The 18,608-nt window shown below is 42.9% G+C and overlaps 1 protein-coding gene across 1 annotated transcript in view; it reads right to left on the bottom strand.

Moving 5' to 3' along the window:
* Positions 1–2,263: 2,263 nt before the first annotated feature.
* Positions 2,264–18,608, bottom strand: part of LOC138638685 (astacin-like metalloendopeptidase) — a 149,332-nt gene continuing 132,987 nt past the window's right edge. Inside the window, exons 9-12 of the mRNA XM_069728179.1 lie at positions 3,749–3,876; positions 3,523–3,635; positions 3,209–3,419; positions 2,264–2,573 (exon numbers count right to left, since the gene is read on the bottom strand). Of these exons, the coding sequence (XP_069584280.1) occupies positions 2,551–2,573; positions 3,209–3,419; positions 3,523–3,635; positions 3,749–3,876 (475 nt within the window). The 3' untranslated portion in view covers positions 2,264–2,550. The remainder of the gene's footprint in view (positions 2,574–3,208; positions 3,420–3,522; positions 3,636–3,748; positions 3,877–18,608) is intronic.

Consider the following 18,608-nt stretch of genomic DNA (forward strand, 5'->3'; position numbering starts at 1 on the left):
ATTGTCTTCATATGTTTCATATGTCTGCACCAAGATATGACCCATTTTTGTACATTGTATATACTTTTGTTCTTTTATATTTTGTTTTTTATATTTTGGTTATTCATTTTTTTATGTTTATTTTCACACATTGTAGTAACTGAAGAAGGTCATGTGAGACCGAAACGTTTTTGTTGGTTCTACACAATAAAATCCCAAGCTACTAGCATAAGTTGAGTGCGGGGTTTATTTTTACATATGGTCTTAAGGTGCGGGAACCTACCCGGGCACCTCCGTAGCAGTGCGCATGTCTTTGTCCACCACACTCTCTTCAGTGCAAGACATATGAAAGCCCACATAGAGTTTGCTAAAAAACACATGAAGGATTCCCAGACTATGAGAAATAAGATTTTCTGGTCTGATGAGATGAAGATAGACCTTTTTAGTGATAATTCTAAGTGGTATATGTGGAGAACACCAGGCACTACTCATTACCTACGCAACACAATGCCAACAGTGAAACATGGTGGTGGCAGCATCATGCTATGGAGATGTTTTTAGCTGCAGGGACAGGATGACTGGTTGTCATTGAAGGAAACATGAATGCGGCCAAGTACAGAGATATCCTGGATGAAAACCTATTCCAGAGTGCTCTGGACCTCAGACTTGGCTGAAGGTTCAACTTCCAACAAGACAATGACCCTAAGAACACAACTAAAATAGCAAAGGAGTGGCTTCAGAACAACTTTGACCATTCTTGACTGGCCCAGCCAGAGCCCTGAGCTAAACCCGATTGAGCATCTCTGGAGAGACCTGAAAATGGCGTCCACCAACGTTCACCATCCAATCTGATGGAACTGGAGAGGATCTGCAAACAATAATGGCAGAGGATCCCCAAATCCAGGTGTGAAAAACTTGCTGCATCATTCCCAAGATGAGTCATGGCTGTACTAGCTCAAAAGATGCTTCTCCTCAATACTGAGCAAAGGGTCTGAATACTTGTGACCATATGATATTTCAGTTTTTATTTTTTAATAAATTTGCAAAATTTACTACGTTTCTGTTTTTTTCAGTCAAGATGGGGTGCAGAGTGTACATAAATGAGAAAATAAATGAACTTCTTTGAATTTACCAAATGGCTGAAATGGTGGTGGAACCTCTATGCCATGGTCCAGGGAGAGCCTTGAGGGGCATGACTAGGCGAATACCTGACTCTTTGATAGAGCACCTGATGGTGGGGTTAGGCTTTGCTCCAGATGGATGGCAGGTACAACTCCAGAACGGAACAGGGATCAGTGGCAGCTGACCCCGAAAGGGGCAGGGAAGCAGGAACTGGATAAACAGAAAGGAAAAGGCTGGTAGGCAGATGAGAAATCAGGTACTGGAACAAGGGACGGACACAAGTGCGGGATCACTGGTGCAGATTCACTCGGATTAGGACGAGGAGCAGGCAGGATGGATACGGGTATGGGATAAGCAGGACAGACTGGAACAGGTGCAGACAGGGTGGGCAGGATCAAGTAAACAGGACAGATAGGAACAGAGTGCAAGGGTACCAAACAACTAGCCAGCAGAATATTGACTGATTAACTAAAGTTTCTAAAGCACCTCCCAATAGGGGAGGGTATTTTATATCTCCCAGCTATTGGCTGAGGACATCTTTAGAAGTGCGCGCTGGCCCTTAAAGAGTCAAGTAGCGTGCAAGCCTTAAGCACAATCCCAGGAGATCTGCGTGCAATGTGCTGGTCCTGGTGACAACAGAAACTGAGGGAACGCGAATGGGTAAGTGCACACACTGACATCCATGCAGGGGGAGGGAAAGGACACATACAGGGTTGCCGGCACTTTTCTAGCACAAATTGCTATTTTTGGCAGCTGATGAGGGATGCGTTTCTCCTACTGAATTGCTCCAAAGCCAAAGAGGCTACAGTACTAAATGTGTCAGTTGGGCTTTCTGTGGCATCAAATCCGTAATTCTCAGTATTTACCATCAGGTGCGGAATTATGGTGGTCCCAACACAGTTGGTCTTCTCCAGTGCATGGCGGTCAGCACTCTGATCTCAATGTGAACGGTGTGGAAAAAAATGTCCCCTCCATCGGCACAGAAGGGGAACTGAGCACTTGCTGTTATGTCCCCTTAGTGTTTTATGTGGATTCCAGAAATAGAAGGCAAAGAGACCACCTTATTACTAGGACAAAGTCTGCACATGACATAGAATGAGGTACTTCTGTCTGTGATGGTAGTGCCCATAATGAAGATTGCAATAATAATAATATTTATTTATATAGCACCAAATATTCCATGGTACTTTATAATTCAGAGGTGACACGTACAAAGAATATCAGACATTTGACAAATCAAACAAGAGGGGCGAGGGTGTTGCTTACAACAGCTTACAGTGTAGAAGCTATGAGGAAGTCTACTATCTAAATGCTGAGTGTATGATTACAGCATACATAACTATGGGCTAACAATTAATAAATTGGATGACCCCTTAAACATATAGAGAACAAAGGTTTGGAAGAGAAAGAATAAAAGTGTTCCTCCTTCCCGCCTTCTGCTGGATGTTTTTATTTCCCATAATTTGTAGACACTGAAAAGTAAAAAAAAAACAAAACAAAACAAAACAAAAAAGAATTAGAAACAATGAATAATTACAGGATAATAAGTTTTGTTTTCATTATTTTTGGGTAGTATCAGATTTTCTATGTAGCACCTTCTATATTTTCATGGTCCTTGTCTTCACTGAATAGATTTGTTGCCCACTAATCTCTGGTGGATTTGTAGACTGACCTACATCCATGATGGGCCTCTAAAGTTGACTCGATTTGGTTAAAATTATAATATTTAACACTTCAGGAGAGACCCTGGTAATAAAGACACACAATATAGCTATGGGCTAGAGAGTGAAGGAAATAGACGACTGTGAGACATCTGTGATGACCCTTAGAGGTGAGTGACATGTGCAGTTCCACAAGCTGTATAAATAGCTGATTTAAATATGGAATTATTGGTGTTGATGTATACACATGGACTATAAAGATTAATAGTGGATCTAGCTAACATTTCTCTAATTTACATCAACTGCACCGGAGAAAAGTAGAGCAACCATAGACAATAGATTTATATTTGTGGGTACCACATCATGTCTACGGAGCATGTCAACGAGTCCTTTAATATCTATAGTTGGTATTTTTAGCCATCTGAGAACAAATGCTAAACACTTACCAGTGATATAAGAGGCTGTAAATGTATTGGAGGTGGAACTAGCTGTGTTCACAAACTCTACGAGCATGTTTCGCCCAGAAGAAACCAAAGGTGAGATTAGCCCAGATCCGTAGGTTCTGTCCAGCAGGACAGGTGATGATTTAGAGACACCATCATAGACTTTAACATAGTCGGTGGAAGCGATTTTAAGATAGTTAAACAGCAATACAACCTGGGACAAAAATAAAAAAGTGCTATTAGCTTGGACGAATTTAAAAAAAATCCACAAATATCTAATTTTTATGCTCAATGATATTTTTCTGCATTCATTTTACCTTCATGGATGGGACTTGAATAAGCCAGAGACAGTTTCCGCCACCTTGGTTTGCCATGGAACTGTTTCCAGAAAGAGATCCTGAGGTCTTCACCAGCTTTGCTCTACAGAGGTCTTTTTTGTGGTAACAAAAATGGACAAGGTTAGTGAGGAGTGTAAAGTTCACATCAAATGACAGATTAGAATAATTAGGATTTCAGAGAAGACATCAGGCAAAGGAAACTTACTGCAGCCATAGTTGGCATTGATTTTCTTCACGTCCAGACTGCTCATTCCTGATCTTTGTCCAATTGGCACACTAGGATCAGGTTTTGGAACTATAGTAGGCAAAATATTGTTTTTGGAGTAGGCATAACTATTGGAAAAAAAGAGAGTGAAGATGTATTTTGCATAGTAATGGATGTATGCATAAGTAGTCATTCATATTTTCATTACACATAGTGTGCTTTTCTCAGAGTTAAGGTACCTTCACACTAAACGAAGCTGCAGCGATCCAGACAACGATCCGGATCGCTGCAGCGTCGCTGTTTGGTCGCTGGAGAGCTGTCACACAGACAGCTCTCCAGCGACCAACGATGCCGGTAACCAGGGTAAACATCGGGTTACTAAGCGCAGGGCCACGCTTAGTAACCCGATGTTTACCCTGGTTACCATCCTAAAAGTAAAAAAAACAAGCGCTTCATACTTACCTTCCGCTGTCTGTCCCCGGCGCTCTGCTTCTCTGTACTGGCTGTGACGTCACCGCTCTGCTTTCCGGCCGCTGTGCTCACAGTGAGTGCAGGAAAGCACAGCGCTTGAGGACAGACAGCAGAAGGTAAGTATGAAGCGTTTGTTTTTTTTACTTTTAGGATGGTAACCAGGGTAAACATCGGGTTACTAAGCGTGGCCCTGCGCTTAGTAACCCGATGTTTACCCTGGTTACCAGCAAAGACATCGCTGAATCGGTGTCACACACGCCGATTCAGCGATGTCAGCGGGAGATCCAGCGACGAAATAAAGTTCTGGCCTTCTAGCCCCGACCAGCGACATCACAGCAGGATTCTGATCGCTGCTGCGTGTCAAACTGAACGATATCGCTAGCCAGGACGCGGCAACGTCACGGATCGCTAGCGATATCGTTTAGTGTGACGGTACCTTAAGTTACCATCTTGAAATTGCTAAGTAAAACTCTGCCAGGAAGACGTTTCGATGAAGAGCCGTCAATGGGATACAATAAAGTTGAAAAAGTACAAAATTATCTGGGGATCTACGGTTAGCTTAAAGAGAGGTCATTGTGAAACAACCACTTTATCAACCAGGGTGAAGAAGCATAAGAAAGCAGTTCTCCATCTGGCAGATTTGTATTAACCATTTCGATGAGCCCTACTAAAATTTATTTGCCTACCGATATCAGTAGTTGGACTTCTAGCCATTTTCTACAGCTAATACTTCTCTATAAAGGGTTACATTCCAAGCTGACATACTAATAACTTTCTATGTGTTGACCACTACAGAAACAATAGGAGCAGATGGGAATTTAAGGGAAAAGTGTCGCTCAATCGTCATCACTTGGACAGACTTATTAGCAGCGATGAACAGCTGATAGTGGAATGACCCTATACACTCTTTATATAAATCTTTTTGGCATGGTTTAAGGTTTGTAGAAGGGGTGTTGGTATCAAGGTACAATGGGGGTGCCACAAACTCATAATCACCCGTTGAGGGTGTTTAAATATTCTGAATAAGGTGTTTAGAGTCAACACGAGTTCAAATTTTGCCTCCCTACACCTCTGCTCAGTATCTGCATAGGGAATACCTCTAACAATATAATGAAAATTTTACTTTCAGAAGTCCAATATTACAAAATATATCAAGGGTTTTTTTCTTACCTGAAACGTGACATTGTAATAAGAAATAACAGTAAATGGAATAAGGGACAACGAGTTACATTAGTCATCTGGACTTACTTGTTGTAATGCATCACTGAGGCATAGTCATAAGGAATGCTAAAGGTGTTTCCATCAGCAACATCAAAATTACTGTAGTAAGCTGGAAGAGATGAGAACAAGGTTATGTATTTAAGAATGTTAAGTAAAGATTTAGCAGATTCTCTCTAAGGACAATGTAGATATTGGTTGAATGATCCTCATACATGAACCCACTCAAAGGATTGACCACCAACATTTGTAAAACTTCTCACCTTTATCCATGTTCTGCCATAAGATGTCAATGTAGTTATCTCGGTCCATTCTGGTATGTTCATGGAAGAACCCAATATTGTGCATAGCTTCATGTTGGATCACACCGTACACCATACAGCTTGGCCTGGCCAGGCTTACGGTCTGTTTGCCTAATATTCTTCCAATGTAAGACCAGCAGCTATGTATAAAACATGAACAGGAGATCTTACATACTTGTCGTATTGCAATATTAGTAAGATGAACATTTATCTAAGTAGACAAATTTGTGACTCAATTTGCATAAATTCCCAAAGAAATGCCCTGCACCATTTCACACTTTGCCTAGCATTCCACCAGCTAGAGAGCAGCAGGCTCACATGACGTTAAAAAGACTTCCACGTAATGTCTTACATTACATCATATGGTCTAGCACAGCCAATCAGGAGGAATAATCATAGCCACTAAAAAAGAGAAGGCAGGGAAATCAGCGACTATTTTAGGGTGTTACAGACTAGGGAGAGTAGATCAGAATGCACAACACGTGATTAGTGTTTTGCTCTGTTCACCTCTTCCGCCATGATTACACTTAATGTTTTATATAGCAGACATTCAATTAGGGGCAGTACTCCAAAGGCCAAGGAAGAGGTTTCAGCATCAACAAGTTCTTCTAGATAATTTATTGGAAGAAAATAACAGTTAGCCTTATTAGGCAGATGTCTCCAAACAGAGAAAACTGTCAGCTGTATCACGGATGATGGTCCTGTTGTGGACAAGAACTGGGAACCAGATAAGGATGTCGCTGAGGTGATATCATCAGGGGAGGATGGGTGTTGGCCTTGGAAATACCCATTTTGAGGAGCTGGCCTTATTCCAAAGACTACTGTACCAATGGACGTTGAGCGAAATCCATGGCTGTATGGGATGCGGACTTTCTCCAGCGCAGAGCACCAGTTACATCAAACTAATTTTTTTGTTTTATTAGAGATTTGCTTGAGGTGTTTCATTAGAAATTTGCTTGCTCGTCAGCTTAAGTGTACTAATTTCACCTGGAAAGTGTTCACCTCTGGAATCAATGTTTCCAATCAGTGACAATAAGCAAAGGAAGACATGCTGATTGGATCTAATGTACACAGAAGATAAAAATTAAAAGCACTCATTCCATTACTCTTGATCGTGTCTCAGAGGCCTCAGTTGAGCCATTGTTTCATACGAGACTGTACGTTGACTCTTGTATTTTTTTTGTGAATGCATGCTCATTACATAGTGCATCAGATCACTGCAATTTACTAACCTTCAAAGCTTAAGATAAATATGCAGATTATTTGAACAATCGGACAATGAAGTCTCACCTCCCTCACCCTCTTCCTGTGGAAGTACGTCCTGAACGGAAGCGGTGGATTAAATAAAAAGTCTCTGGCTCCCTTTGAAAATAGACCCTCTTCAGGAGCAGGCCAATGAACCATGGCTCCTTCTGGTGGAATACAGGTCTGCTCTTCTGCCCATGACTGAACCCACAATGACATTTAGAGAACCTCGGTTGGGATTGTGCTATATGTAGTTGCCGACTGGAACTTGATACATGTGCTATGGTCATGATATCTATCGTCTGGGTGAGGAACTATCTTAAGGACTGTTGCCAGCTCAGCTGGAGTGGGAGACGTGCTACAGTCATGGTTTGGATCATGGTCTGTGACTAAAGACTATGCTGGGGGGAGATACAAAAGCTGTGGATCAATCAAAAGGCCCGGGATGAAATATTATGGACTTGGAACATTGCACTGCAACCATCTACTCATACTTGCTGTAAGACCACGGATTTAAGGAATACAAAAATTATTGCATTGTTAATCTGACTAGGTGATTATTACAGCCCACATCCTCAGATCATCATACCACTTGAAGGCAACATGAGGCTAAAAGATCCTCCAAAGCAAATTTTGCTTCTTTGGTGTTCAGCTCTGAAGCAGGTGATGCCACACGTGCTGTGGGTAGAGGAGGCTCAACAGTGCCTAAAAGCTCTCGTCACAGTGGGGATAAGTTATATGTACATGTGATAACGGGCATTATTGGTGTGGGAAATCTAATCCACATTGTAGACAGAAGAAATATTTGACAGCATGCAGAAGAAAATGAGGTCCAGGCTTGAATATTTTAAGAACCATGGTTCTCCAACACAGAACGTGACATCACCTGTTCATGTGTGAAAAGTGTGTGAGAAGAAGGAGTTTGAGGACAACTTGAGGCTCTCTAATTGATGGCCTTGTTTCATCTTTGTCACCGACACTGCACCCTCAAGTAGTAACTGGTCAGTGTTCATCATTTACAACGACTGACTATCATTTTTCAGCTATTTATCCTTTACACCTATTGATATAGATTCCAAATTGTATGCCTGTATCCTCTACGTACACTTTTTTCACCGTGTTGCAACTTAACTCCCACCTGATCAAGATGCTGATGATGCAGATGCTGTCATATCATACAGTACAGTCTATTACCTTTCAAGAAATGATGGTGTGAAGATGCCCAGCCAGCATTATTCTCGCAGAAAGTGGTGCCTCATGGATGCGCTTATGTGCAGGAAAACGTTCTCTCAACAAACTGCAATGCACCATAGACACATGGAGCAGCAATTGGGCAAGAACAATGTATTCGGTTTTCATGGAAAAATTGGATGAATGTTTTGAGTGGGAGTGATGCATCAACATAACCAGGGCAGGTGGATAAACTTACGCTACTGTGAACAATGTCTGCTTTCACTGCCAGGAAGTGGATATCCTTCTCCTCTTATACTTGATCCAAATCCTTCTCAAAAGACATGACTGAATAAACAGTCCCAGTTCACAGCATTGATTCCACCCACGACCTTCATTCTATTTGTTCATGCTAGATAAAGTTATTTTACAGCTTGACAGCATGAAGAACAAAAGCCATACAGTGAAGGAGTTTGTGCTTCAAACAGCCAATTTCATGCTGAATGGTTCCCTGCCAGTTGAAACTGAGTATTGACATGAGGCCGGTTTCTCACTTGCATTCCCCTGATGTGTGGCGGGCTGCGGACTTCCTCCGTGAAGCCCCGCCCTCGGCCGCACCTCCCCGCATGCGACCTGCGTACCTATATTTAATATTAGGTACGCAGGTCGTGCGGCTGTATGCCGATGGTGCCGCATGCGTCGTTTTGACGATGTGGCGACCAGCGGAGACGCAGCCATGTAGCATTTTTTTTTTGCCGCATCGTCAAAACGATGCATGCGGCACCATCCGCATACAGCAGCACGACCTGCGTACCTAATGTTAAATATAGGTACGCAGGTCGCATGCAAGCCGCATGCAGATGTAGGCGGAGATAACAGCGGAGATGCGGCCGGGGGCGGGGCTTCCCGGAGGAAGTCCGCAGCCCGCCGCACATCAGGGGAACGCAAGTGAGAAACCGGCCTGAGTCGGAACATTTTGACCGCCTTACGGGCACAGGCTGTGACTGAGGATCACATAGTGAAAATAATGAAGGCAATGATGACGCTGGCCATGACAATCAATTGTCACAACTAGGTGTGGAAAGTGAAAGAATGGGGCAGTCAGTTGTGCTGGTGAGCATAGCAAGCGGTATGCTGCAATGCTTGTGGGATTATTATCTGCTTACGTCTACCCAAGTATGAGTTCACTGACATTGTGTAAGAGCTTGAAAGGTGTGTTCACTACAGTCCTAGGAATCCTCAAAAAGTGATAGACTTGTCTGAGCATTTAAAGTCTTAGCAGTACTCGTGATTTGCTGCAAAGAGACTCATTGCAAATTGAAACTTAATTAAAAATTGTCAAACTAAGCAAATCTCAATCTCTAATATAAAACAGTCATGTCATCGATTATAGACAATAGTCAATAGTAAATATTACCACTTACCCCGTTCCTGGCTCTATACTGAGATAATCCGCTTCAGAGATCCGGTTCACAAACTGCACACAGGTCATCACCTCAAATTCCTTCAAGGCGTCATTGATCAGAGATACTTCTGATGCCGCTGCAGATAAGAAGATTGCATAAATCAGATTTAAAATAAGTAAAATCAGGAGGAGCCGTGTACACAGCGCCTTTAGAATGGCACACAGTGATGCTTGAAAATGTTTGTGAAACCTTCAGAATTTCACATAAGTCCTAAAACGTAAATAAAAACTAACAAAAACTGCAAAAGGATATAAAAAATTGGACTTTTTTAAATGAAGAAAGTGATCCAATATCACAAAAATTTGAATGTGAAGTTAAAATCTAGTATTTTCCCACCAATTTGGATGACAATCATGTGTGAGTGGCAGACCTGCTCTTTATTAAGTCTATATTGGCATGTATCCTTTGAATCTATTTTATCTGATTCTTGCCAATAAAGGATATTTTACTTATTTCATCCTTTTGGTGAATTGCGGCCAGACTTTTGCAACGGTTTTTGCTCCACATGGGTGCTGGCCACTACCAGCATGGAGCTGGTACTCACTGCTGCTGTCAAAGATTGAACGTGTTGAGAGGCCATAAATGTCTGAGTTATCACAAACCCTTCTGGCTTATGGTTAGTGAGTACTATGTAATATTTACAGTTTACCCATTCACAGTACTATCTATCTAAAACTGAACAAGTTCTTGCAGCTGCATCCCATTCACATGGATAGGAAATGCATTTAACTGCAGTACTAGCTACAGCCACAACTGTGGGTGGCGCTGTGCCTGGGTACACAAAGTGGACAATGATCAGCTGTGGCTTCGCTATTCAACTGTCCCAAGGATAATTCATCAAAAATTAAAGTTTTGGAAGACCCGTTTAATACTATTGACATTAGTTTTGTTGCGCCAAGTAAAACAATGAGAAACCAAATAGGAGGCACTTACAGTACTGAGAATCTATGGTATATGGGACTGGGACGATTCCATTGGCGTTCTTCGGCCACTTGCATGTGTTACATTTCCTAGCATTACGTCTGAGGTCAACGGCTACATCACCTTCTTTCAGCAATAAATGAACATCTAATATGGAAACGGATTTAATTTTTTATTTTTTCGCACTAGATATTAGTAAAACAAGTACAGTTGTGCATACAGCTTATATACAAACTTGTGCCTTTATTATTACACTCCTAAACCTAAGCCACCCATGGACATTGGGCCAAACATAGACTACCCCTATATAGAGGGAAGACCCCATCTCTGGATTCCCCTCAATGAACTAGACTGGAGATATACTAACAAATCATCTCACTCGGCGAGATCATGTCCATATTTTAATTTTAGCCACCACCATGTAAAGATATATTTCACCTGCAGTGACCGGCTTTTCTCAATCATTAGAGTTTCGGTAAAAGATGGTGTCTTGATTAGATGTCCTTTCAATATTCTGGTATTATCCATGATGTGATCTATCAATCCTTCATGGACTAGTCAAAGGGAACTTGTCCAGCTACTCTGGAACACTTATGACTAGTGTTGAGCATTCCGATACTGCAAATATCAGGTATCGGCCGATATTTGCTGTATCGGAATTCCGATACCGAGTTCCGATATTTTTGCGATATCGGATATCGGAATTGGAAGTTCCTATAAGTTCCCAGTCATCTTTGGCGTGTGCGGTGCGTATGGTTCCCAGGGTCTGGAGGAGAGGAGACTCTCCTTCAGGCCATGGGATCCATATTTATGTAAAAAATAAAGAATACAAATAAAAAATATGGATATACTCACCCCACCGACGAACCCTGGCTGTCACCGGTGCAAGTGTCTGCCTCCATTCCTAAGAATGCAGAGAGTGAAGGACCTTCGATGACGTCGCGGTCAGGTGACCGGTCACCTGACCGCTCACCTGACCGCGACGTCATCGAAGGTCCTTCACTCACTGCATTCTTAGGAACGGAGGCAGACGCTTGCAGTGGTGACAGCCAGGGTTTGTCGGAGGGGTGAGTATAGCCATATTTTTTATTTTTATTCTTTATTTTTTACATGAATATGGATCCCAGGGCCTGAAGGAGAGTTTCCTCTCCTTCAGACCCTGGGAACCATCCAGGATCACTTCCGATATTTGTGTCCCATTGACTTGCATTGGTATCGGGTATCGGTATCGGCGATATCCGATATTTTTTGGATATCGGCCGATCCCATCCGATACTGATACTTTCAAATATCGGAAGGTATCGCTCAACACTACTTATGACTGAAAGACTTCTGCTCCCAGGAGGAATGAAGTTCACTTACTCCTGAATGACCCACTTTCAGTACATCTGTCGCGCCCTTACATAACCCTACTAACCTGCAGATTAACCCTATATCTCCAGAGTAACAGCATTATCCAACCTAACTAATTTACTTTACTTTTTTTTTTTTTAACACAACAGTTACGTATATGTTCATCAGACAAATAAAGCAATAAGTCAACTTTTTGGATTAATTTTGAAAACTTTACCTCTGTTTGCTGCCTGGATGACTTCAAATACAGTGGGGTCCTGGCGAGAATTACTGTCATCTGTAGGAATAAAATAGGTTAGGTTAAGGAGCCATCGCTATGAACACATCATAATATGATGAGCCCATACAGATTTGTGGGATTATTATATCTGATGAGGTAAAAACTATCCCTTGACATATATAGAAATGTACCAGAGCGGAGTTGGCCACATTCACAGAAGCAAAGCCGAGTTGGTCACTTATCGACAAGCAGCTCTGGTCATTGGCATAAATTAGAGTCATGTTTAGAAAATAGGAGCCTTGGTAACATTTCCAACAAAGGACTGGCAACCTAAATTCACAGACAAGGCTAGGTTCACATTAATACTCTCTGATGGGCACTATGTTGGTGTTTCTGTTGGAATCCCTAAAAAACATTTTGACAAGACCCCATACAGAGTCCCGATGGCGCCATTAACTTAGAGATATTGACACTGTCATTTGTCCTGAGTGTATTAGCCTTTTCCAGACATCCACAAAAATGTGATTTATCAGTTTTTGGGGATTCATATGAGAATCTTGCCAAAGGATGATGTATTGGTACGAAAATAGTCTAAAGTTATCACCGAACTAGACCACCATAAAATATTCCCTTAACTAATTCATTTCCTTAAAGGATGAAAACAAAAATGGAGACCAAGGTTCTCCATTTATCTTGTTACTTGGGTCCTATTTTAAGTCACACTGGTCCTGCAAGGAGGGGACTCATATACATAAATCAGGAGGTAAAATGCAAGATCATTTCAAACATCTGTGGGAGATTTTACTATATACAGACATTAATATTCTGAAAATATGGAGAACTTACCCTGAGAATAAGGTTCATACATCTGTCAGAGGAAGCAAAAAAAGTGACCATTAGTTCTTAGAAGAGAGTTGAAGCCATTCCAGAAAGTGATCCCAGCATGAATCCATGCATTACAATGTGGTACTTGCAAGCATTGCATAAATCCTAGCACCCCAAAGTCATAGGGAAAATAGGCAAGTGGATTAGGACTTACCGGTCTGGGCAGAACTTGGCCAGCCAAACACAGCCAGAAGGCCACCTTCATCAGCTCCATGGTCTTGTACTGTGTATTTATTGACTGGTGAAACACCTGTACAAGATGCTGCATAGATGCTGTATATAAACCCCTCCAGAGGATGAGATCAGCCAATCATTATGCAGAACCATGGATGGTGATGATGGTCCTCGGACCCCTCCTTTACACGCTGATTACTCTAATTATATATTAAAGGAATCACGGAATCATAAACAATAAAAGGGGGCAGAGGTTACCGCTACGCCCAGACCCTAGTGCTTGAGGCAGCCCTTCTGGCACATAAGAGAGCAGTACTATAAATGTCACCTGCTGCTATTAGCCTGGCTACGGTCCTGCTAAATATTTTAGAAAAATCAGGTTACGTATTCTATATGATATATACTATATTGGGGCTGGATAAACACCAAGCTCTGTTGATTTTGCATTGATTTCAGAAGAACTCATAATAAAGAAATGCACAGTAAGCCAGGTAGGGACACCTATTGGGGGAACAAGAGACAATTAGCTTTACATTAAGGAATGTGACAAGTTTAGTGACAACCCGAATGCCAGGGCAGACTGAATATTCCAAGAACACCAGACCTTGTGCTGACCGGTGATCTCCATATAAAAGGTTAAAGCCGCTGTTATATTGTGTCCAGTTTCAGCATTTACACTAAATAGCTCATCCTCTGATCACAGATTACATATGGAAACTAATGTGATGAGGAAAGTGGGAGATTTTCACAAATCACACCCTATAGGCCCACTAAACAGACTCTAATTTATCAATGTTTTGTAACTTAAACAGGGAAAATTAGTTGCCGCATGTGTAACTGTCCGATCTATCATGATATTTCCATCACATTGTGAATGCGGAAAACAAAATCTTAATGGCAGGATTGTATTTTTTCTATTCACCTGACAAAAAAAACTGAAAAAAAAAAAAACTCACCAGAATGTAGAATATACACCAAAATGACAATTTCTCAGCCCAAGCTTCTTAGCCAAATTTTTCTGTAATATTAAATTATCCTCTTCTATGTTGATTACTTTGGGAGAGGTGATTCATTGTGGAATTTCAATGTTAATAAATATATTAAAATGAAGAGGGCCCAACACTGACCTCTGTGCTACCTCTTTATTAACTGGAAACCAATCATCATGTATTACATTAATAATCATCCTCTGTTTCCTATCACAGAGCTGGTTGGTAACCTTATTCTACAATTTTTATTGTTTTATGTACTAACATTTTATGCAACACCATATTGAATGCCTTTAAAAAGTTAACACAATATCCACAGCCTTACATTGGTTATTTATGAACTTACTCCCTTGTAGCATAGCATAGTAGCATAGTAGAAGATGATCAGTTTAGTTTGACAGGACTGATCTATCAAACCCATGTTGAGGCTGGGTTGTAAGTTTATTTTTAATGATAAACTCCAGGATAGCATCGCTCAAAAAAATAACCCTCAAAGATTTTGTCTCTCCCACTGAGGGGAGAAGAAAAGGAACCGCCCACAAAGATGGGTGTGGTGCAGAGAAACCGCGGGACGCAACGCCAAGGAGGCAGAACCGGAAGTCAACATGATGGAGGAAGGTGAGTGGACACCGGGGAGCGGGATGGAGTAAGAGGACTCTCCCAGCCGGGACCCACAACAACCATACCCATCACCGTCGATGAACCCGGACCTCCTGCAGAGAGAAGTGGAGGCGCTGACCCGGCAACTCACGCGCCTACAGCAGGAGACCATGGCCGGGTGGAGAGAGGCCTTCATAGGAAGTCTCGTCAGACGACCGCTGCATACACTGACTGGTCCAGAGCCGAAAAGCAGTTCGGGAGCTCTGGAGGCAGAGGTAAGAGGCAAAACCCTGATGACCTCGACAGTGAAAGGCCCGACAGATGCCGCTGACTCACCTTCTCTGCGATATGCACCACCCGACCAGGGGTACTAGGTCCTCGAGGACACACCACCCTACCTCAAGAGAATCCCAGCCACCAGCTCCATGCCGGCCCCAAGCCTTGACGACACCTTGCTAGGCCCCTTTCCGGTCCCGCCACACCTACACCTGGGCGGGCATGCCGCCGACTACCACGGGACGACAGCATCCAGAGACAGATGACATCTCCACTTATCCCCGTAAGTGAATCCCAGGCTAGCTCCCCAGAGCCCATGCTGTTTGCAGGGGGACCCGCAGGGGAGGACCTGATTGCGCTCCAGGGGGAGATCCCCATGATTACCTGACAGGAGAACTGCAGGCACTGAGAGGAGAGGGAGAGACAGGAGTCCTTGGCCTGTGCAGCGGCGTTTGAAGAGAAAAATCTGGCAGGGAAGGCCCATGTACGTAAGATCCCACGGTCAGAGAGAGGACCACTGCGGCTGGGGGAATGTTGTGAATTCTGTGGTCAAGCTCCCTCCTGTGGTCATGAGTGGTACTTCGGCTGGTTCTGTCTATGAGCTTCCTCTGGTGGATGTAAGTGGGGCTGCGGCTTCTGAGTTTCCTTCCTCAGGTGACGAGGTTAAGTCGTTAGGTGCTGCTCTATTTAACTCCGCCTAGTTCTTTGTTCCTGGCCTCCAGTCAATGTTCCAGTATTGGTCTTGCTCTCTCTCCTGGATCGTTCTTGTGGCCTGTCTGCCCTGCATAAGCTAAGTTTTGCTTGTGTTACTTTTGTTTGCTATTTTTTCTGTCCAGCTTGCTATATTGGTTTTTCTTGCTTGCTGGAAGCTCTGAGACGCAGAGGGAGCACCTCCGTACCGTTAGTCGGTGCGGAGGGTCTTTTTGCACCCTCTGCGTGGTTGTTTGTAGGTTTTTGTGTTGACCGCAAAGCTATCTTTCCTATCCTCGGTCTATTCAGTAAGTCGGGCCTCACTTTGCTAAAATCTATTTCATCTCTGTGTTTGTATTTTCATCTTTACTCACAGTCATTATATGTGGGGGCTGCCTTTTCCTTTGGGGAATTTCTCTGAGGCAAGGTAGGCTTATTTTTCTATCTTCAGGGCTAGCTAGTTTCTCAGGCTGTGCCCGAGGCGCCTAGGTCTGGTCAGGAGCGCTCCACGGCTACCTCTAGTGTGGTGTGATAGAATTAGGGATTGCGGTCAGCAGAGTTCCCACGTCTCAGAGCTCGTCCTATGTTATTAGTAACTATCAGGTCACTTTGTGTGCTCTTAACCACTAGGTCCATTGTGATTCTGAATCACCAGTTCATAACAGTACTGGAGGCCCAAAGTACTAATGCTTCTCAATAGAGGGAAAAGAGAAGTTCTGAGACCATTTTTTTTTCTTTGCACTGTGTTTTGTCTTTCTTTTCCCCTAGACATTTGGGTGGTTCAGGACACAGGTGTAGTGATGGACATTAAACGTCTGTCTTCTTGTGTGGATCATCTCACTGCAAGAGTACAAAATATTCAAGACTTTGTGGTTCAGAATTCTATGTTAGAACCAAGAATTCCTATTCCTGATTTGTTTTATGGAGATATAGCTAAGTTTCTGAGTTTTAAAAATAATTGTAAACTGTTTCTGGCTTTGAAACCCCGCTCCTCTGGTGACTCAGTTCAACAAGTTAAGATCATTATTTCTTTATTACGTGGCGACCCTCAAGACTGGGCATTTTCCCTTGCGCCAGGAGATCCTGCATTACGTAATATTGATGCAATTTTTCTGGCGCTCGGATTGCTTTATGATGAACCTAATTCAGTGGATCAGGCAGAGAAAAATTTGCTGGCTCTGTGTCAGGTTCAGGATGAGGTAGAGATATATTGTCAGAAGTTTAGGAAGTGGTCTGTGCTCACTCAATGGAATGAATGTGCGCTGGCAGCAATTTTCAGAAAGGGTCTCTCTGAAGCCCTTAAGGATGTCATGGTGGGATTTCCTATGCCTGCTGGTCTGAATGAGTCTATGTCTTTGGCCATTCAGATCGATCGACGCTTGCGTGAGCGTAAAACTGTGCACCATTTGGCGGTATTATCTGAGCATAAACCTGAGCCTATGCAATGCGATAGGACTTTGACCAGAGCTGAACGGCAAGAACACAGACGTCAGAATGGGCTGTGTTTTTACTGTGGTGATTCCACTCATGCTATCTCCGATTGTCCTAAGCGCACTAAGCGGTTCACTAGGTCTGCCACCATTGGTACGGTACAGTCGAAATTTCTTTTGTCCGTTACTTTGATCTGCTCTTTGTCATCCTATTCTGTCATGGCATTTGTGGATTCAGCGCTGCCCTGAATTTGATGGACTTGGAGTTTGCTAGTCGCTGTGGGTTTTTCTTGGAGCCCTTGCAGTATCCTATTCCATTGAGAAGAATTTATGCTACGCCTTTGGCCAAGAATAAGCCTCAGTACTGGACCCAACTGACCATTTGCATGGCTCCTGCGCATCAGGAGGATATTCGCTTTTTGGTGTTGCATAATCTGCATGATGTGGTCGTGTTGGGGTTGCCATGGCTACAAGTCCATAACCCAGTATTGGATTGGAAATCAATGTCTGTGTCCAGCTGGGGTTGTCAGGGGGTACATGGTGATGTTCCATTTCTGTCTATTTCATCATCCACCCCTTCTGAGGTCCCAGAGTTCTTGTCGGATTACCGGGATGTATTTGATGAGCCCAAGTCCAGTGCCCTACCTCCGCATAGGGATTGCGATTGTGCTATCAATTTGATTCCTGGTAGTAAGTTTCCTAAAGGTTGACTGTTTAATTTGTCTGTGCCTGAGCACGCCGCTATGCGGAGTTACGTAAAGGAATCCTTGGAGAAGGTCATATTCGCCCGTCGTCGTCGCCATTGGGAGCAGGGTTCTTTTTTGTGGCCAAGAAGGATGGTTCGCTGAGACCTTGTATTGATTACCGCCTTCTAAATAAAATCACAGTCAAATTTCAGTACCCCTTGCCGCTGCTGTCTGATTTGTTTGCTCGGATTAAGGGGGCTAGTTGGTTCACCAAGATAGATCTTCGTGGTGCGTATAATCTTGTGCGTATTAAACAGGGCGATGAATGGAAAACAGCATTTAATACGCCCGAGGGCCATTTTGAGTACCTGGTTATGCCATTCGGGCTTTCTAATGCTCCATCAGTATTTCAGTCCTTTATGCATGACATCTTCCGAGAGTACCTGGATAAATTCCTGATTGTATACTTGGATGATATTTTGGTCTTCCCGGATGATTGGGAGTCTCACGTGAAGCAGGTTAGAATGGTGTTCCAGGTCCTGCGTGCAAATTCTTTGTTTGTGAAGGGGTCAAAGTGTCTCTTTGGTGTTCAGAAGGTTTCATTTTTGGGTTTCATTTTTTCCCCTTCTACTATCGAGATGGATCCGGTTAAGGTCCAAGCCATTTATGATTGGACTCAGCCGACATCTCTGAGGAGTCTGCAAAAGTTCCTGGGCTTTGCTAATTTTTATCGTCGCTTCATCAATAATTTTTCTAGTATTGCT

Source organism: Ranitomeya imitator, chromosome 5, assembly GCF_032444005.1.
Source record: "Ranitomeya imitator isolate aRanImi1 chromosome 5, aRanImi1.pri, whole genome shotgun sequence".
Lineage (NCBI taxonomy): Eukaryota > Metazoa > Chordata > Amphibia > Anura > Dendrobatidae > Ranitomeya > Ranitomeya imitator.